Source organism: Engystomops pustulosus, chromosome 2 (assembly GCF_040894005.1).
Source record: "Engystomops pustulosus chromosome 2, aEngPut4.maternal, whole genome shotgun sequence".
Classification (NCBI taxonomy): domain Eukaryota; kingdom Metazoa; phylum Chordata; class Amphibia; order Anura; family Leptodactylidae; genus Engystomops; species Engystomops pustulosus.
In genome coordinates, this window is record NC_092412.1 from 30,276,163 (window position 1) to 30,298,061 (window position 21,899).

At 41.4% G+C, this 21,899-nt stretch overlaps 1 protein-coding gene across 2 annotated transcripts; it reads right to left on the reverse strand.

Moving 5' to 3' along the window:
• Nucleotides 1–6,511: 6,511 nt before the first annotated feature.
• FAM76B (family with sequence similarity 76 member B) lies at nt 6,512–21,890 on the reverse strand. 2 transcript variants are annotated; one of them, XM_072134164.1, is made up of 10 exons: nt 21,688–21,890; nt 19,124–19,188; nt 18,722–18,776; nt 18,348–18,503; nt 16,718–16,920; nt 15,455–15,502; nt 14,292–14,372; nt 11,758–11,893; nt 11,053–11,154; nt 6,512–10,097 (listed from the first exon to the last, which is right to left on the reverse strand). In XM_072134164.1, the coding sequence occupies exons 1-10, from the start codon at nt 21,769–21,771 to the stop codon at nt 10,008–10,010; spliced, it is 1,020 nt and encodes a 339-aa protein (XP_071990265.1). In that variant the 5' UTR covers nt 21,772–21,890; the 3' UTR covers nt 6,512–10,007. The 2 variants fall into 2 exon arrangements, with proteins under 2 accessions (XP_071990265.1, XP_071990264.1); XM_072134163.1 differs by having other exon boundaries at nt 11,758–11,908.
• Nucleotides 21,891–21,899: the final 9 nt, after the last annotated feature.

Genomic DNA, 21,899 nt, shown 5'->3' on the forward strand with positions numbered 1-21,899 from the left:
TCTTTATAAATCTTCATAGAAATAAGTGATATTTGTTGTCGCTGCCTTCCAGGAACCAGATTTGACTAGGAAATTCCGAGAGATCTGAGTTCAGTACAACATAGTTACTTTTCACATCTGTTTTGGTAGAGATTTCTTACATGTTACTATTGTATATATCAAAACACCTTTTGACCTTTTGTGTCATAATAAAGATAAGAATCTCATCCTTCAGATCCCATTAAGCTTATGGTTCTGTGAGCTACAGAACTGGACTTACAGTCAATAAGAAAATAGAGAGGAACTGGATCTTTATTTCAAATAATGTCTTTAGCTGCTTCCAGGTGGCGGGTTTCTAGGTGCTATAGAACAGAAGATAGGGGCTTGTGAAGTGACCCTCCTCCTGCAACCACTAAACTTAACTCATCTCATGTGAAAATGAGGGGAGAGGAATAATTTTCACCTGACTTTGGGGTATATTTTTTTATAGGTAAATGGGGGAGATTTACTGATAAAAAATAATGGTGGGGGTTGGATAGAAAACTCCAGCTGTGCCAGAATCATTGGAACAATCCCCTTTAAAGTATATTGAGAGTTGTGGTTGGTGACCGTCTTGAAAGGTTCTATCAGTAGTCTGTATCATCTTTAAAATGACACCAGAATCATGGTTCTTGGAGCTACAGAGCAGCATCTGAAGTAATATACCACCCCTCCAACCACTCAGTGTCTCATCTTTGGCAGAAGAATGACTCTTTTGCATATGGCTTTGGTGATAATTTTTTATGTACTTTTTAACATAAAAGGGGGAATTCTAGAAAGTACATCTAGTTTAGTAGTATAATGGTGACAATGCTGCTGACAGGTTCTCTTTAATAATAATTGCCCTTGCTGAGCACACAGGTTAATTTCTGGCTTATTGTACGATTTTGTGCAGTTCCTGTTTTCGTCTACTCGGGTGGAGCGCAGTGAAGTCATCATAAAATCATTTGTTTTGCTTCCACGTTGGGAAACTTCCACTGTCAACAAGCTAAGGTTATGATAATATTAATAATGCAAAAAGGGACATTTCTGACTGCATTTTACTGAAAGCGAAAGGAAAAACATGACTGATGTGGTCTATTCCATATAGAGAAAGTGTTGCAGGAGTGTGACCACGTGCCTGTGACTGAGGGGGCTAGATCTCTGTAGTACAGCAACATTAATCCAGCCGGCCAAATTTCAGGAGGGAAAGACTATGTGCCTGTGACTGAGGGGGCTAGATCTCTGTAGTACAGCAGCATTAATCTAGCCTGCCAACTCTCAGGAGGGAAAGACTATGTGCCCATGACTGAGGGGGCTAGATCTCTGTAGTACAGCAGCATTAATCCAGCCGGCCAAATCTCAGGAGGGAAAGACTATGTGCCCATGACTGAGGGGGCTGGATCTCTGTAGTACAGCAGCATTAATCCAGCTGGCCAAATCTCAGGAGGGAAAGACTATGTGCCCATGACTGAGGGGGCTGGATCTCTGTAGTACAGCAGCATTAATCCAGCCTGCCAACTCATGGTTACTGGTATATAAAAGCAAGCGGGAAGAAGAGTAAACTTTCTGACTATTCCTGTATATCAGTGAATTCACTGCTTAAGATTTGTATTTCTTGGATAACCCCTTTAACGGATGTATACAATAGTGAGTGTGAGTGTGTAATATATATATATATATATATAATGTATCCCTCACAATTTCTTAGATGCAGCAACATCAGCTTCCCATGGAGGATTTAGTCTACTGTGAACGCCTCACATCTATGTTGTGTTAGCAGCATCTAGTGGTTACAGCAAGGATTGCAATCTATACATTATTAAAGGTGTATTCATGGATGTTTAAGGTTTATCCCTTAAAGATCAGACGGAGAAGCTACTGGGACCATGAAATACCTAAGAATTAAGAGGATGAGGCTGTAGGGTATTACTGTGTCGCTCAATGACTCTCTGTAGCACATGCCTTTCTGTTAGGGTTCCGTTTTTTCTAGCATAAGAAATGTGCATGGACTGTACCAAACAGACTACAGGGGGAGTCACTCAGTTATAATGCAAGAGAGAGCAGATAAAGAGAGAATGATAAATTCTGACTGCCTATGTGATGCTGTGCTGATGCATTATGTGATTGATAATAGACAGCACAGAAATATAGAAATGTATGTTTGATAAGAGTGGAGAGGAGGCTACACTGGAGGTTAGAGGAGTGTCTCAGCGCTCTCCACATCGATTATATACACTGCAATTAGGTATGGAGTGCAGGGGTGAGCACTTACTCCTATCATACGCATTGCGGAGGAGTAGACAAACTCCTGTCACAGTTATCAATTAGCAGACAGCAACACGGTCTTCTGAATGCGGTTTTATAGGTAACTAAAGAGACAATGTCACAATTCTGTGCTGCCCATGTGATGCTGTGCTGATGCTTTAGGTGATTGCTAATAGACAGCACAGAAATCTAGAAATGTATGATTGATCAGAGTTGAGAGGAAGTTACACTGCAGGTTAGACGAGTCTCAACACTCTACACATCAATTATATACACTGCAATTAGATAACGTATGTGGTGGGTAGCATTTACTACCATCATACATACAGCTGAATATTACACGGGTTCCTGTCACACAATTATAATCTAGGAGACGGCACCACAGCCTCCTGAAAGTATAAAGAGAGAAAAATAAGGTCTCCCTCAGCAGATAAGGTACAGTCTCTAGCTGCCCATGTGATGCTGTGCTGGTGCATCTTGGAATTGATAACACACAGCACAGAAATATAAAAATATATATAGTGTTTGATCAGAACAGAGAATAGATTAGCCATAATCAACTAAAGGTTTCATGTTTCATCCAGCAAAAGTTTGGAAACATAACTAAACAAAAATATATATAAACGGGATATAAACGGGATGTACTTGCGGTGCTGATTAACCTGCAACAGGATACAAGCATCGAGTTTGAATCCTTATGTAAAATAACAAAATAAAATAAATAAAACAAAACACAAAAAGCTACATTTTATTTCTTTATCAATATTTTTTTTTTAATATTTTTATTGTGAAATCTTGGATTTTAGAAAAAAAATATACAAAAATGCCAACAGTAAGATGTGCAAGTACAGTATTCAAATAATCTATACAGGTGAAAAAAAGCTGACTGCATATTTGGGACAGATATACATGATGGAAGTTAGGACGATGCGTATTCACAAGCGTAAAAATGCACAAAAAGTTCCAAAAAATAAAATAAAATAAAAATCTCACTGGGTTATACCACTTAACATCTGCAAATATCCTGAACGAGCACAATATAGTACATCTTATCCAATCCACACGAAAGAAACTCCCATTCATATCAGTTCACTACAGACCTAAGATCAATTAATGTCAAATATATTTTTTTTTTGTATTTTTATTTTTTTTTTTAATTTTTTTAAATGAGGTTAAGGTAGAAGAACATTTATTGTGGACTGAATACTGTGAAGCCCTAAAAAATAATAATAATTTACAAATAATTTTTTTTTTGCAAAATAAAACTTTAAATACCCAATTAAAATACTTCAATGTCTCCAGTTGCAGCTCCGTTTGCAGATTTTTTTTCCTGACTCGTTGATTTAAATGGTAAACAAAAAAAAAAAAAAAAAAAAAAAATAAACACACCCACTTAAAGAAATAAAATAAAATACCATTTTTATCTTATCAATTTTCTTCTATTTTTTTTTTTTTTAAATACACGCTAAAATATAAATTCAGACAACTCCAGTTCATCATTCAGATTAATAAAACAGATGTGGATTTAGTTTACAGTGTTGGTAACTAGATACATTTATATATATTTATATATATAACTTTATACCGGACTAAAAATATTAAATAATAATAAAAAAAAAAACTTATAAATTCTACATAAATAACATAAAACCCCACCCCCATAGAAGAGTGAAATCTGTTATAAATAATGTAAAATTTGGCTAAGTTAGAAGGGGGTTGTACCAAGAACTACTAATACCCCCCCCCCCTATATAAAAGGATAAAGGGGTCTAAATACTGTGACTGCCACAGGTCACTGCTGTGGCCCAGAGGTTAAAAAATATGGCTGCTGTCTTCCAAAAACAGCGCCACATCTGACTATGGTTTGTCCTGGTACTGCATCTAAGCTGTATAGAGAAAAATGGAGCTTAGCTGCAATACCATGCACTACCTGTGGTCAGGAGAGGAGCCGTTTTTGATGAAAAAGAAGCAGCCATATTGTTCAGACCACCCCTTTATCTGAATAGAGCAGCCAACAATTCAAGAAAAGGTGCGCCCCTACCAATCACAGGACACACACACACACATGGTATAACCCCTTTAAGGAGTGTTTAATCCATACAGAATAAACTCAAATGCATGGTTGACCTTGGAGCCAGTTCAATATTGCTTTCATATGGACATAACTGCTATGGGTAAGGCTGTGTTCACACTACAGTCAATCTCAGTTCACAGACATCATGAACAAAAAACAATGGACCAATATATATATATATGAGATGGGTGGGGAAAGGACTCCTGGCAGCATATAAGGATTATAATGCCAGGTTTCCACGGGTAGGGGGGACACATCCCGATGCATTTAAAAACACCATGTGACTTGTCCGTGTTGCAGAATCCTCAGCTCTCAGCCCCCACCTTTGTGCTCCTATACAGCTCCTCCCTCCCCCCGCTGATATCAGCTTACCAGGCTGTGAGCTCTGTGAAAGAACAGGAGGGAGGAGCCGTACAGGAGCACAAAGGTGGGGGCTGACAGCTAAGGAGTATGGAGCACAGACAAGTCACATTTTTGTTTTTTGAAATGCATCCCAACCCCTGGGACTACCCATAGGATTCTGTCAGGGAGCAAGGTAAGTTATAACACACAATTATATTGTAATGCAATTGCTTAGAGAAAGCAGAAAGGAATATTTCTAATGCAGGTGTGATGGGCTTCTGTAACCGGTCTTTAGTGAAAATGACGTCCCTGGTGACAGGTTCCATCAAGCCAGGAAATGGACAATCCCTTGGCAATTTTTTTTTTTTTGTTAAATTTGAGTTTTTGATCCTGGTGGGTGTGTCTATAACCAGCTCTACACAACATATACTCCTCCCAAGACTACACCGTTCTCCTGACTACTCACACACGCCAACAACTTAATGGACAGAAAAGAGGTGTGGGGAGGGAGGGGGTATTCTGGTCACCTCATGCATCAACCTAAAATATGAATATGATTATCACCCAACATTTATCACACCAAAAGTCTTCATGCTGCAAGTCATAATAATCCCCAGAGCTGCCAACCAAAATACATACCTATGACAAAAACATGATTTGTATAAAATATATGTATATAACAATTCACTAAAGCTTCACCTGCAAACATACACCCTCTAGGATTCCCTAGCGAAACGTGCGGCAGGTTCCTAAGGCCGAGTTCACATGTTGAGTCTGCATTTAGTCTTCATAGCGCAGTAGAGTTACTCACAAAAGTAGATGCGTTTAGACCTTAATACTTGCATTTGGGAACTAACACAGGTATTGCCTCATTAAATAACAAAACACATTTTCCTCCTGCGTTTCTCTGCAGAAAATCCATAAAAAAGCCCTAAGGATGAGTTGAGCTGAATCAAACCCTAGTTATAAACGGCAATATGTTCTGAAATGTGGCACCTGGTGTAATTTTAAAGAGTAGAATCTCCCCTTTCGTATCACATAAGGACTGAGTTTACAGGTGACACAGAATGGGAGAGATCTACAGATTGTAATTTTATATACAGCAATAACTCCCGAGTTTAACTGTGGTTTTGCCGTGTCACTCACGAAACCTATTATGATTTGATATTAGGGACGGCGATACTTTACTCTAAAATGACACCAGAACTGGTGGACCAGTTAGCTGCAGGCAGCACAGAGGAGGAAGAGGGGCAACTAGACTTGAGAGATTGGGTCCAAGAATTCCACAGTGGGATTCTGGGATTTGGCGAATAATTATATATTTAAATAAATGTATATCCACCCCTCATCCCCCAAAATAATTGTGGATAAAATAAGACATCCCCCCCCCCCGCCCGATAATGAGCCCTAGCCCATTTTTCGTAGCAAAAAATAAAATAATATTTTTAGAGAAACACGCTAGTTTGTGGTCTGGGAAGGCGCTTGTCTTGACTTTCTAAACACAAATGTAATGTGTGAACACGCCCATAAGATGCGATGGTTAATAGAGGTGGGAGACCTGCAAAGACTTTGCACTACAGATGCAATAGCTGGACACCCCCACCCTACTACTAACTCACCTACTGTCACCAGGGTCACAGGGTGAGGTGAGTGTCGGGTCTTCTAGCCATTACACCCGACCCTACAATGACTGTGTGAGAGCAGCCAGATGGCGGTAGAAGAATAGTAACAGTAATCGCCCTAGACGGGTCCTCTAGCTAAAGGGAGATCCGAAAGTCCTGACGACACTGGCCTATAAATACCTGTACGGAGCTCCCCCGAACCGGGCCCTTTGGCACACGAGAGGTTAAATAAAGCCTGATTTTTCTACTTAAAAGTTCACTGTACACAAAATTTTTTTTTTTTTTAAACATTTACGATACAGACAAAAGATTTCCTATGTACACAACTCCTATAAATTATAAAGTTACAACAAAAAGGCACTTACAAGTATAAAACCCCCAAAACAGGTCGTACAGAAATCTTACACCCCTTGTTATATCCGGAAGTGACGGAGAGAAAGGAGGGCGACTCACAGACTACTACAGAGTCACGACTTTTTCATCTCCCCCATAGATCCAGCACGATCTACTATTATTATTTATTACTATTAATAATAATTATTATTTATATAGCGCACACATATTCTACAGCGCTGCACAGAACTTGCCAAATCAGTCCCTGTCCCCAATGGGGCTCACAATCTAATCAACCTACCAGTACATTTTGGAGTGTGGGGGGGAAACCTACTATATTCGTTATCCTTCGTTCTAAAATCAACATTTTATAACTATGCTAATGAGCATGATGGGCTACCCTAGCTTTATCAGCTGCTACACTGTCTCACCCCATTATCTGTTCAGAGGGGTGGGAGGTAAGAGTAACAGCCTATGAAGCCAGATCACTGAGGGACTAGGGTAGCCCCTCACACTCATAAGCATCATTTTAAAAGTTGATTTTAGAAGGAAGGAGGCCATGGATAACAAATATAAGAAGATCATCACAGTCACGGTGCCCGGATCTACGAGTAATGATCTTTTAAAAAGGGGATGTAAAAGTAAATCTACCATCAGGATGAAGGATTGCAAACCAAGAACACGGACATACTGGTATGTGCCCCCTCTGGCAGGATCGGCTCCTCTTTTAGCCTTCTATTTGTTTTAAGAAAAAAAAAAAATGCTTAAAAATTACGCAAATGAGCCCCGAACACCTATGAAGCTCGGAGGCTCCTCAGGCTCATTTGCATAATTTTAAAAGCCTGTTTTTGTAAAAGTGGGCGATGTCCTTTAAGAGTTTATAAAACAAAAACAGCGCCACATCTGACCATGGTTTGAACTGGTATTGCAGCTCAGCCGTACAGTAATAAAGCTTAGCTGCAATACCAATGGTCAGGTGTGGCCTTGGTTTTAGAAGAAAGCAGCCAAGTTTTTCAACCATCCTACAACAACCCCTTTAAGGAGGTAACTCACGGATCTGTGAGGGCCTCTCTGTTAAATTTGCCTTTATGGGACCCTATTTGCAAAACTGTACCCTATTTCAAGCGGTCCCAAAAAAAGTGAAGGTAGCGGCCAACCATGCACAACCAATTAGGGTACAAGGGACCCTCATTAACATGATTAAAGAAATTAGGTCAAGTGCCACATTACTAAATCATCTAAAACAAGTGTAAATTCCATACACAGGATATGGTTTTACCATTTTGCTGATACACAGCTCCAAACCCTCTGCTTGGCCATAGAACCCAAAGGATAAAAGAGTCGGCTTTGTGGGAACCTACTGTTATGATCAAGGTGTCGCCTGGAAATGACTTGAGTGTTGCTTTGTGGGAGCAAGAAGCGAGTCGTGACAATGAATGACGGATCCTGTGTTATCTATAGATTGTAAGCTCTTGTGAGCTGGGCCCTCATTCCTATTGTTTCATCTGACCCGGTTAGGTCTATCATTGTTTGTATATGTCCCCCCCCCCCCCATGATCTATAAACTGCTGTGGAATAGGATGGCGCTATATAAAGATTTATTATTAGGTGCTTCCTATTCCGGTTATAATGATCTCTACAGAACAGGAAGTGTGACAGAAATAATGTGAGATTCAGTGATTAGTGTGAAGACTCAGGTTTTAGAATTGTTTATTTAGAACATTTAAAATTTTGTTTTTTAAAAAAAAAATAATAATAAAACATTAAAACTGGAATTTTAACAATAGCACATTCTCTCTGTCAGCGCCTCCTATTGGGGACTGTAGGCAGCCAGAATTTAATAAATCAAGCAGAGGATTTAAAGCTGTGCATCAGAAACACTGGGCTATAAAAATTAAAAATCATAATAAAATGCAAGACACTCCGTAAATCTCTAAGTCTCTTTGATTGATCTTCTCCTCTACAGCGAGTTTCTGGGCTACACTAATGGCCACCAATAGACTCAATGAGCGAGTCTGGCCTGTTAAACATCACTCACAGTGCAATTACAAGGTTTTCTTTCCCAGACATTACATCACTGAACAGACAACACAGCGCTCAGTTCAGTAATTCTAGGTTTGGCCTGGTAAATCCCACAAGAGCACCAAGAGAGTTTCTCAGCCCAGACAGCATTATGTAGAGCAGATCTCATTATGCGGGACGGATGCAATTGAATAGCATCTATCCCCGGCCTCAGTGATGCAGCTGTCTCTGTGAGGAAAAGGACATTGATGGAGAAACACCCTGGATAAAGATTGCAACCAATCACTGGCTGCTGCCCAGGTTCACCCCTCCTCTCATTTTCAGGTGGGAGGAGCAGAACCGGGGGACATATCCCACTGTATGTGCATAGAGTGGGATACGCTGCTGCCCTCTGCCGAGCATCCTCCTGACATATCCTAACAATAGAGGATAACATTCTCAACATCTTATATTTAAAGGGATTGAACCCACTAATAATAACACTTACTGTCTATCCACAGGATAGATTATGGACACATTATTGCATGGGGTCTCGACTTTGGGACCTCCACCAGTTACACAAATAACCAATGCAACCTTCACTTCTATGGGGCAGTCATGGGGCCGGAAACACATTTATCTCCATAGAAGTGGTCAAGAATGGCAGACCCCAGCAATCTGGATCTACTATCCTGTGGATATGTCATAGTGGGAAACCTCTAGAACCCTTTTTAGTCATTGGGGACATTTATCAGAAGTGTCTGAGAGCTGTTCTAGTTGCCCATGACAACCAATCAGAGCTCGGCTTTTAGTTTCCGAAATTACAGCTCTGGTCGGTTTTTATGGGCAACTGGAACTGTTTTACACCTTCTGATACATTTCCACCATTGTGTCAGAGGTGAAAGAAAAAAGTTTTGGGATGGGAGGTTTATACACCAGTAATAATCCACTTAAAATATTGTAAAAACATGACACACATACACACATATATATATATACCCAATTCACTAAAAAGCAAACAAAGGATTTATGGATTTGTCGTGGCTAATCGTACGCATGATAGATGGGAGGCCAGTGGCCGCTTCTCTTACATCTTAACACCATCCGCATTCCTGAAAATGGCGCTTACAGTAGGGAGATGCAATCTGCAGAAATAACTGGATGTCTTCAAGCCAGTTGAAGTTGTGTTTTTTTTTTTTTTTTGGCTGTCTTTTAAAAAGTGATTAATATGTCCACTTAAATAACTATAAAACAAAAAGGAAAAAAAATAAAAATAAAATTCCCCTGCGGTTATACTACATCATTTTTAAGGGCTTCACAGAATAGAAAAAAAAAAATTAAAACCCTAAATTTCCGAGTCCTCCACGTCTTTAAGGTGAGGTCAAGATGCTGCCGCTTTTGTCAAATTTTTTACCCTTCGATAAAGCTGCAACCTGCTTCAATAATTCCCGATTTTTGCCCTAAAAGAGGGTAGAAAATAAAATAAATAAATATTAAAAAGGCACAGTTGGAAGCACAAGATTATGAAGATGCACAACATCAATGATTATTTGGGGGATTGGAAACAAAACACATCAGCAACAAATTTATAGCAAAATCCAAATAGGTTATGGATTAACTTGACTTGTGTATTGCAAGAATTGAAATCCATCATCATAAACCAGGGACACTTACGCCTAGATCCGTGCACTGTGACTGTGGTAATCTTCTTATTTTTGTCATCATGGCCTCTTCCTTCTAAAATCAACGGTTAAAATTATGCTAATGGGTCTAAAGGGCTCTTGGGGTGTTACCAGAGCCCCACAGTGTTGTAGTTTCACACTTAAGCTGTGGTGTAGCTCTCCCACTTTGTGAGATTACCACAAGCAGAGGGAAGGAAGGGGGACAGTGCAACGGCCTGTGAATCTACAGCATGGAGGGGCTCTGGTAAACCCCCCAGAGTCCTTCAGCCTCATTATCAAATTTTAAAGTCGATTTTAGAAGGAAGGAGACCTTGGATAACATAAGAAGAATACCACAGTCACAGTGCCCGGTTTATCATGATGAATTTTGATGGTAGATTTATTTATTTTTTTTTTAGAAAAGTCTAATGTAAAAAGGTGTGCACAAATGTATGTGCTTTTGGTTGGATTGGCTTCAGGGATTTCAATCAGTAAAATTTAAGCTTCTCTGAGTAATCATTCAGTATGACCAATGTGCTTTATTAGGGAACAGAGATAATAAAGGGACGACCTTTGCACTGGATCCATTGTCAAACCCCAGTACAAAACAGTACATGGTTTCCCAATATTTTCAATAAGCAACTAAAATTGAAATTTTGCCATGACAACAGGAGTGAAAACCATATACCGTAAATTCAATTGTAATTCAACACAGAATAGTGAGATGTAATACAAGGTATAAGAGGCTTCATACCAGCAATTGCTCGACACTCTCTTTGTGAGCCTTCTCCATGCCGTTCATCTTTGTCCTCAGATTGTTCTCTTGGTACTGGAAGTCGGCCTTCAGTTCTGTAAGCTGAGAGGGAAAATTAAATAAAATTATAGTATATTATTTGGTTATAACTAGACTTCCAAAACAGCGCAGAGCAGGGACGCTGAAAAGTAAACATATACAGTGCATAAGACTTGAAGGGGTTGTCCCAAATATTTAAAGGGAAATCTACCATTAAAATCCATCATGATAAACCAGGGACACTTCCTCATAGATCCCGGCACTGTGGCTGTGGTAATCTTCTTATATATGTGTTACCCATGGCCTACTTCCTTCCAAAATCAACTTTTACCCAATTTAAATTTCTCCGAAACCACTCAGGTCACAACATCAAAATGTAAGGGGGGGGGTCTCCAGTGTGATATTACAGCTCAACATTTATTTCCAATGAGCTGCAGAAAGCAGCAATGGTTTTCTAATCATATACAAACCCCCATAAACTGTATATAGGGGGCATTAAAGGGTTGACCACGAGCTCCATAGAATTTGACATAAGAGTATCCTATAATCACACCCATAATTACTACAAATCCATAGGATCCCTCTGTGACATCTTATTCCACGGTCTTTGCATAAGAAGTTGGGGTGCGAGTGTTCTTTAATACCCGATGGATCCGGCTCGCTTACCTTCTTGTCTTTTTCCAGAATGGTCTGATCTCTTTGCTGTAAGAGCCGCTTTAGCGACATAACTTCCTCTTTCAATTGACTGATAAGGACAAAGTTGTCTGTGCCACCGCTGTCCGTCGACTGATTTATCGAACTACTAAAATAATACATGCTGGAATTCAAATATTTATTGTAATATCAAATATGATATGATTTGTTGTAAGAGGAGAATAGAAAAGAGAGGAAAGGCTGATAGAACACAGAGAAATAGCAACAGAGATACAACTTCACTTATCTATCCCCAAACCCCATAAAAGGGGAGATCAGATGCTCCCCCCATGCTCTATGTGATGCTACCTACTGGCCAAAAGTCTAAACTGAGAAGTGGTGAAGAGTTTTTAGAAAATACAGTAAAATAGAAAGAAAGCAACTTGCATTGAACAATTCTACAGCTCAAGATCCTCAAATTTACATAGTACAATCCCCTGACACCGGCCTACAGATATAGAAGAGCAGCACGCTTCAAAGCCACTTCAAAGGGGTTCTTAAAACGGGTGGGAGCGGTCCCAAGTTTGAGGTTGTCCCCCATACCCATCTAAGGCACTTTCAGAGGATGAATTAGAATGATGGAGATAACAGAGTGCTGTGCTCAGACATTTCCAGCATTCACATGGACAATATATGGAGCAGCAGGGCAGCCAATTTGTGGGAATCCTACCAATCAGATTCTACTACACGATGCTATGCATAGGGCACAACAATCAAACTCTGTACAACCCATTTTTGGGATCCTACTTGACACTAGAGTCAAAATTGGAAGTGAAAAGGGTTATCCCAATTTATTAAAGTTCAGGGGTTAACCTGGAACCTCCATTCATCAGAAGAACCCCCATTCTCAATAACGGGGAGGACGAGCATGCATCCTGCCGATCCATTCATTAGTAAAGGAGTGCGGAATATTGCAGCACTCGCTTATCACGAGCACTTACATTTACTGCCTATGGGAGCTTTGCCCCGCAGTCTGTCCCCTCCCATTGGAATGGGGCACATGTTCATCCTCCACTCATTAGTGAGAAAAACCCCCCGCTTAATGGATTGGCGAGGTTCCCATTCTCATGATTGATGGGGCTCCCAGTAGGTTGATCCTCACCAATTACCTTGTTATCGCTGTTGATGGAGATAACGTACTAAATAGGAACAATCCCTTTAATTGGGGAGTCTTAAGGAATTAAAAGGGACCTCTGCTGTCAAGGCACCATGCACATTGTAAATGACAGGTATGTGTAAGCTGGCTATACATATTAGCTACGTCACGGCCACCATTGACTTCTATTATGCACGATCAAGGTGCAGCGAGGCCGCCATGTCTGACCACACCATGTACAGGCATGCAAATTATAGCCTGGCCGTGTTGGGGTTGGACCCCAGCTCCAGGCGGTTGAAAATGCCCGCAAGCAATCCCGTCATGAGGCCTTTGGTGGTTTCACAAGGCCTAGTAAATCAGGCAGCAACACATCCAAAGTTTGTCAGACTAAACTACATTCAATGGACCTTAAAAGGGCCTGCTCCCACTTCAGCAATTTAATGTTATTGTTTGCATGATGAAAAATTATACAGTTTTCAAATACACACTGTATCAATTCCTTGTGATTTTCTAGATCAAAGCTTTCTATAGCAGGACAGCAAACAGAGGTTTACTTCAATGGGATAGAAATGGGATCATGGTCACACTGGTTTAGGGCTCGGTCACACAGATGCATGGCTCGTTATATCAATGAGAGGAATCAGAGCTGTGTGTTACAACATGGTCAGATTTCTGTCCACTGGGAATAAAGGGAGCATTCACACATTCCTCTAGTGTCGCATTCATAACGCAGCGCTAGCGCACAGGGGGTGGGGCTCGTGCCGATTGCATTTGCGTTTCCCTGGAAATGCATGCGATTGATAACCCGAGCCCCCCCCCCCAGCGTGCTAGCGTCGTGTTACGAACTCGACACTAGCGGAACGTGTGAACGCGCCCAAACAATTAAGCTTTCTATAGAATGACAGCAAGAAGAGACCTAGAAAATTGGGGAAATTGATACTAAAAGTATATTGGAAAATTGTATAACTTTTCATTATACAAACAATATCAATTATTGGCGAAATGAGAATACCCCTTTTAGCTCCTCCTCAGCAGTATTTATAATACAAAACAAAGGACAAGAGCTAAATATCTTTCAATTATTCAAAACCTACTTCTGGTTTTGGCTTACAAATACCAAACTTAAAAGGGTTGACCGGAGGCTTAAAAACACGGCTGCTTTTATCCAAAAACAGTGCCACGTCTAAAAATGGGTGGTCCCATGCACTACAACCAAGCTGCATTCATTACAGCTGTAATACCATTACCATATACCATCGTCAGATGTGGCTTTGTATTTGGAAGTTTTTAAAACTCCTATAAGATGGTTACAGAACGCCAAACTCCAATGAGTCAGAAGCCAGGCATTTCCTAAAAGTCCTCCAGAACAGCTACCCTAAGACATAGTGAGATCATAAAAAATGACACATACCTGTCTCCATTAGATGGCTTGGATTCCAATTTGGGCTTTTTCTTTGGAGTTTCATTCTGAATTGCTGTGGTAGATTTATGACTGTAATAAAAAGAAATTATTTAAGTCATATTTACATGATGTATATCACAAGGTTAAAATTTCAGCCATTAAAAGGGAAGCTTGCTGTGGCACTGCCTAACAAAATACCCAGTGATCTTCACACATGCACACACAAGCATCCACTGAAGATTTGTTAATATTACACGGACCCATTCAAAAGAAACAGAAATCATATCAGATTGTGATTTGGATACAAATCTTGACTAAACGATGCTTCTTTAGTACAAAAATTCTAGACCTGTCACAAGATGTTGCTACATTAACTATTAGCCCCTTCAAGTAGAGGGTGAAATGTCCTTTCTAGAGTTCCCTCTTATGTGAAATGTCACCCGTTTACCTATAGTCTCTCTCCTTTAAAGTAATCTCAAAATGAGAAGAGTCATATTTTACCTGAGAGGAGTCAATTTTAGGCACGCCTGTCTTTAGTTCTATAGTTCTTAGAAACATTACAACATAAGAACCTCATCTTTCAGAATGCATCAGGCTTATGGTTCTGTGAGCCACAGAACCGGAGATGCAGGCAGTTCATAGTATACAAGGTTGGAAAAAAGACTCCAGTCCAACCTTTAAGATTTAAACATATGTTTTTCCCCCATAACCTGTGACATTTTTGCTCTCCAGAAAGGCATCCAGGCCTCTCTTGAACAGATAAAGACATAGCTGTGAACGTGCTCTGCAGATAAAGAGCCAGTTCCCATCTTTTTCTTTAACCGTCCGTAGCTCACAGATCCACAATCCTGCCCTGATGCAATCTGAAAGAGGATATTCTTATCTCTAATAAGATAAGCAGGTGTCTAGGTGCTAAAGAACTGAAGATAAAGGTGTCTAAAAATCACACCTCCCTGCTGCCTCATCTCAGGCAAAATAGGACTCCTCCAAAGTCATGTGAAAATGACCAAAGAAAAGATTTTTTTTTTTTTAATAGGTAACAGGGGAAATTTTACATAAAAACAGGAATACTAGAAAGGACATTTCATACCCTAACTGAGGTTTAAAATTTTGGTCATGTTTCCTCTAACAATTCTTAATAATCTAAGCACATCAGGTAACAACACACTTACCTTTGCTTCCAAATTCCCTGGTCTCCTTCTGGGCTCAGACTACTTATTCTACAAGGAACAAGAGACATTTGTGTTATTATACAGGCAGCTGTAGATGAACAAACCTATTGGTCACTAATTATCTGCGATATCCAATTATCCAAAAAAAGCTGGAGTATCTAGACTGTACAGAACACTAGGGCTCCTACATTTTCTGTATCAGCAGGGGGGGGGGGGTCGGCCATCAGTCATATGGTAGCCTTGTGATGGGCTACAACTTCCTAAGATGCAGATTTCTTGAAGGTTTAGGAAAAAAACTAAATACACAGGCAGAAATGTACTAAAGCTCTGTAGATTAATGTACAATTGGGCTTAAGTCATGCAGTACAAACAGGAAATTCCATTGGGGGTGGACGATAGGAGCCCCTTCTTCCTCACTAATGGCAGTACTGAACTCGAATACCGATTACATTAGGGCAGAAAGGACTCCTATCATATATCACTATGAGGCTTTATGATTAGTCCCATCCTCTGCACGGTGGTTGAAATCCATCCACTGCAAGTCTGTGATTCGTGGACCTACCACGGTCATCTGAAGGAGCCAGAAAACTCACTGCATTGGTCGCTTTACACTGCAAGTTTTAACTGTAACACGTGGATAAGATTTGTAGAGATGACCCACAATACTAATACCACAGGCCATAGGAGTTAGCTGCCTAATCTGCTGCAGCCACAGCCCATGTGCCCCCAGCCATCTTAATAACAAGGAGTTCCATGCTCTATCAATTCACTTCTATGTGAATATACATTGTATACAGTTAGTTTTCCCAACTACATAGAAAAGAAATGAATGGAGGAGGGTCACACATGACTGACCACCTCTCTATGCACGGCAGCTTTCAATTCTTAAGACAGGTGCGGCCCCAAACATGGAAACCAGCACACCTACAAGACGTTCACAGCAAAGACATGGTTTTTACACCAGTCTTCTAGTGTACAAGCCATGAAAAAATGAAATGCATGCTCAGAAATTGCAACTTTTTTTTTTTTTAAACTTCTTATGCCTCCTCCAAACCAAGTGGGTGGTGAGTGGGCCAGGTATTGAACCTTGCACAGGATGTAGCATCATTTTACAGCAGCCCAGACTTGGTGTAGAACCAATCCAGCCGAAATCCCCGTTAGTATATAGGGTGCATTGTGCACCTGCAGGAGTGGGTATGACGACCGAAGTGGCAGAACATGATGAAATATTCGGATCATATCGTGTAGAGCCCAGACACTTACTTGTGGTGGCTGCTGCTATGCCTGTGGTGGTGGTGATGATGGTGGTGGTGATGGTGTTTAGAATGATGCTGGTCTTTCTCAGTAAGAGAAGAGGATGAAGAATTAGAATGAGTAGATCCCAAGCTTTTCCGCTGCTCCTTAGTCTTCTGGAGGACTCTCTTGTAAGACAGCGTGCAAAGCCAACACAGCAACTTCCCATCAACCTGCACAAGGAAGAGCGAATCAGAAACTTAACCATCTGCTTTCAAAACCTAAACATTGTTTTAAGGAAATCTCCCAGCACGCCAGCATTGAGACCCGCACGCCTTATCTGGCCGAGTCACTAGTAGGAACGGCCACTGCTACTCCTCTGTAGCTCCCCCTAGGACCAAGAGGGAGCGATCTCTTTATACAGGCATTGGAAACCTTTATTCCTTGCCTGCCTACTCTCCCTGCATCCCCTGATGAACCCCTAAAGAAGTGGGGGGAAACGCGTTGGGATGGGATTTATTTCTCTGGACCCTTTGGACATCTAGGGACAGCATAACCAATAGGGCAAGTGTGGGACCGCCCTTGTTAGGGCGGGAGTCAATTTTTTGGGCGATAGGTGAGAGAACTTAGGGATAGCTGTCACATCTGGATAATAGGCTCCCTGTCATCCTATTGCACCATCTGAACTTGAACCAAGCGCACTACCGGATTGGGTGAGATTGTTTCAATTTTTCCTCCTCTCTATGTGCTGTAGCTGGTTATGTTATTGACTATAAGATGTTACATGATTATGACATCGGCTAATGAACTGTATAGGAGTATGATATGCACTAATCACGTGTACATAAAAAGATCTGTGTCCTATCAATGATATATACACTTGCCCTTACCAACTGTCATATGCTGTGCGGCGTCATTCAGATTTTAGGATTTAATGTTGTTACATTTTTTTATCTTTATTATTAAAAGTTATGTCTTAATATTTATCACATTTGCTTTTCTATATGAAATCTCCCATTTGCTTTAATACATTGTGAAAGAAACATACCTTGAGAATGCTGCAGCTACACTGATGCTAGTAGTGTAGATTTGTACCGTGTTAGCCATGAATAGCAGAAGAAGAATGAAGAAATCAGGCGATACCTTTTTGAGGCCGAGTATATTTGATAGTGAGCTTTCGAGAATACTAGTCCTCTTCAAAGAGAACTAGTATTCTCAAAAGCTCACCATCAAATATATACATAGTTAGCCTAAAAAATGTAGCTAAACTAAAAAAATCTATTATATAATCATGATAATGAGGCTCTGGCGCTTTTCCTCTTAGCCCAATTATACACTTCTCCAGAGAACATTGTATTCACTGTGCTGTCCCTGACAGGCAAAAGTAATCAATACCAGCACCATTCTCCCCATTTGCTGTCTATGGATCATCCAGCTCTGGCTTGATTAGTCCTGTCTGGACAGTACAGGAAGCTCCGTGTAAAACACAGCAGCCAGTATGCACCCAGCTTTCCCCAAGGTCCTGAATTTTATAATTGTTTTTTGAGCAGAACCACTCGGATCAGGGTTAAAGAAGATATGTTTCTGCAGCTACAGAAGGTATGTTTGGTTCCCAATACATAAAAACAAATGGTAGAATTCCTTTATGGAAGACTCTTACCTTCCTCCTGCCTTCTTCCTTCCGGTCAAAAGCGCACTGCTGTTTGCATTGTTCGCAAGTTTGGGGAGGTCCGTATTTTTTCTCTGAGTTGGTGCAGCGCTGACACTTTGTGCCGATGAACGCTGCTATAATATTACAGTACTGACAAGGTTTGGGCTGCAGAGAAACAACAGGTATGTTAGATTTAGAACACTAAAAATATGGGGTATACATGTGCCAAAAATATTATACAACTCATCAGTTCTGCCTTATTATACAAGATAACCCCCGAGAGCTCTGGACACATACCAATACCATCCCATCATTCATGATCTTGAAGTCTCATACACTTTGATGCCCCCTTAAACGTACTTGCAAATAAAAGGACAACTTACCGTCCCAAACTGCTTAACATTCTGTGCACATTTCTTGCATATAGTGTTGGTTTTACTGGAGAGAAAACAGATAAATAAAGAATTAGCAACAAAAGTGACATGATAAAGATCCATTAACACTTTATTACTAACGAGGTCAGCAGATGCAGATTGTACATGGGCTGGCATATAAGCAGCTGCCTTTCTGTGTGCCGCATACTGCGACTAGTCATGATTGAGTCATGGCTGCGTATGCTGTAGATCTGTGGTTATTGAACTTTTCTGCAGGGCAGAGCTTTACTGTGATGGATATGGAGCACATTTCGGAATAAACTGATGGACCCCCACCACCACTAGTATGGAGGACCCCACACCACGGTGTCTCAACAGAGGTCAAAGATACACATCATGACCCGTCCTTACCTCTCCTGCTGAAATTCAGATCTGCAGTACGTGCACTTTACAATAGGATGAGCGATGCGACACTCCTGCAAGAAACCAAAAGTAATTAACACTTACATCACAGAATCCATACAGCAAAGTATATATGTCATCAACAAAGAGATGACCCTGACCTATGTCCAATCAGACACTGCGGGAAATTTTGTGCCACCTTGTCTGGTTTCTTGTACTGCTTTTTGTGAGGCTTTTTGTCTTAGTTTAGACCAAGAAGTCTCAAACAGCGCAGTACAAGAAACAAGGCAACAAGGTGTTCCCCAATGTGTTATCACTGAGATATTGGGGGCTATTTATCATTGGTTTTCCTGGGCTTGATGTAAAAAAAAAGTCTCAAAGTAGTTGCATTGAGATTTTATGAGACTTTTCACTGCAAAATGACTTGAGACTTTTGCAAAAAGTCGCTTAAAAAGTCTCGTAGTTACTCCAGTCTCCTGCTGGTCTATGTGCAAAGACTCTTTATACAGTGAGAATTTTGGGGAAAAAAAAATCCCCTTCCCCCCCAAAATATAGAGCATAGGAACATTTAATAAATGGTTTTTCCACAAACTAAAGTCAGTGCTGAGACCCCCACAGATTACGAAAACAAGGGGTCCATCAAACCCCTAATGGAGCAGACAGCCCCGTCTCTATGGAGCTGACAGAAATTGCCGAGCACTGCGCTCACTGATCTCCGTCAGCTCCGTAGAGATTAATGGAGCAGAACGGTCATGCCCGGCCGTCTGCTCCAATAGTCTGACAGAGCAACGAGGGTTCGGACTGAGGAATGTGGAACCCCATTGGAACCCATCATTTTCTTGATCTGTAGGGTCTCAGCGCAGAACATGGATAGGGCCTAACTTTAGTTTGTGGGAAAACCCTTTTAAAAGAGCCAAAACCATTTTAATGAATCTGAAACAGACATAGTACTATCCCAAGGAGCCGGCTAATGATGAATAACCCCCATTCTCTCTCTTGGGACTTGACTAATCCTAAGAGCGGGCAGCGATGCTCCTTTGGATGATCAGTCCTGTCATCATAGTAATCTCTGACTGCTGCCGCCTACTATCAATCAGAAGTTGAGGCTAAACGTCAGAAAATCCTTCTAAATGTCCTGACCCAAAATAAGAAAACTAATTTGGGGGATCCTAGAAATCACTTGACCTCCGCTGAAAGTGGTCTCTGACAACTTTAGTTCTCCCTGAAAAATCTGGGCATCCCTATTTTACGTCATATGTGCCCACCAGCCTTCTGTGGTGGGACTGGTTACACCAAGACTAATACTATTATAATTTGATATGTGTAGTCACTTTCTATTTATAAAGAGCTTCTTCAGCAGCTGCAGTTTTCTCTCCTCTGTTGCAGGTCCCGAGCACATACCCCTTTGTATACTGCAGAGCATCAACTCAGACCAGCAAAGAGTGCCATCAAATAGCAAGTTCTGCAGCAGGAGCTGGGGTGTGCAGCAAGAGGCTACGCAGCAGCTGAGGTGCCAAATATCAGGCTCTGCAGAAGCTGGGGGCGCAATAAGAAGTACAGTAGCAGCCAAGTCATAGAACAAGCAATTTGAGGTATTGCTGCAGCTCAAAAGCACAACAAGATGTTCTGTAGGAGCTAAAGAGTGGATGTTCTGCAGCAGCTGAGACGTGTATTACAAGGTTCTGCACCAGCTGCAGTGTGCAATAGTACATTCCACTATGGCCAAGATAAGCAATAAGAGGCTCCACAGCAGCTAGGGGTGAAATAAGAAGTTCTGCAGCAGCTAGGACATAGAACAGGAGGTTTGAAGCATATGAAACGCACAGATGTACTGCTACAGCCGGGATGCGCAAAAGGACATTCTGAAGTGTGCAAATGAAGGTCCTGCAGTAGCTGGGACGTGTATTAAGAGGTTCTGCAGCATCTGAAGTGTGCAATAGGACATTCCACAACAGCTGAAGTAAGCAATAAGAGATTCTGCAGCAGCTCAGGTGTGCAATAGGAAGTTCTGCAGGAGCTGAGGCACGCAACAGTAGGTTCTGGAGGTGCTAGGGAATGAACTAAGGTTTTACAGCGGTTCAGGTGTGTTCTAAGAGGTTCTGCAGAAGCTGAGGTGCCCAATAGATGGTCCCACACAGCTGGGGGGTGAACTATGAGATTTCACAGCAGCTCAAGTGTGCTCTAAGAGGTTCTGCAGAAGCTGAGGTGCTAAATAGAAGGTCCCACACAGCTGGGGGATGAACTATTAAGATTTCACAGCAGCTCAGGTGTGTACTAGGAGGTTCTGCAGCAGCTGAATGGCTCAACAGCAGGTTCCACCTTACAATTGGAGGCTCCACTGCAGCTGGGGCATGAACTAAGGTTGCACAGCGACTCGGGTGTGCGCTAAGAGGTTCTGCAGAAGCTGATGTGCCCAACAGCCGGTTTCACACCACAATCCGAGGTTCTGCAGCAGCTGGGGCATGAAGTAAGGGGTGTGCTAAGAGGTTCTGCAGCAGCAGGAGATGATAGATCTGTATACACCGCGTTATAGTCCTGTATTCCCCCGGGTACTAAGCCTCACATACACACACCTTGCAGAGCTGCTGTCCCTGGGAGAGCTCCTCGAAGGGGTAGCGCTGGTTACACTTGGTGCAGGCGTACAGAGCCGAGGCCATGCTGCGGCCGCTTCTAGGTCACACACAGCGGGCACCGCGGACACAGAGTCTCCTCTCCCTGCCTGAGGATTGCGGGTTATACGTGTCCGGCGCCCGCCCGTCGCAGAATCCCGTTGTCTTGTCCTCAG

Coding starts and splice junctions, on each gene's coding strand:
- FAM76B (XM_072134163.1), bottom strand. CDS start 21,771: ATGGCCTCGGCTCTGTACGCCTGCACCAAGTGTAACCAGCGCTACCCC. Junction 15,503..16,717: donor CATAGCAGCAGCCACCACAA/GTAAGTGTCTGG, acceptor TGTTCCTTGTAG/AATAAGTAGTCTGAGCCCAG. Junction 11,909..14,291: donor AAGCCATCTAATGGAGACAG/GTATGTGTCATT, acceptor TTTGAATTCCAG/CATGTATTATTTTAGTAGTT.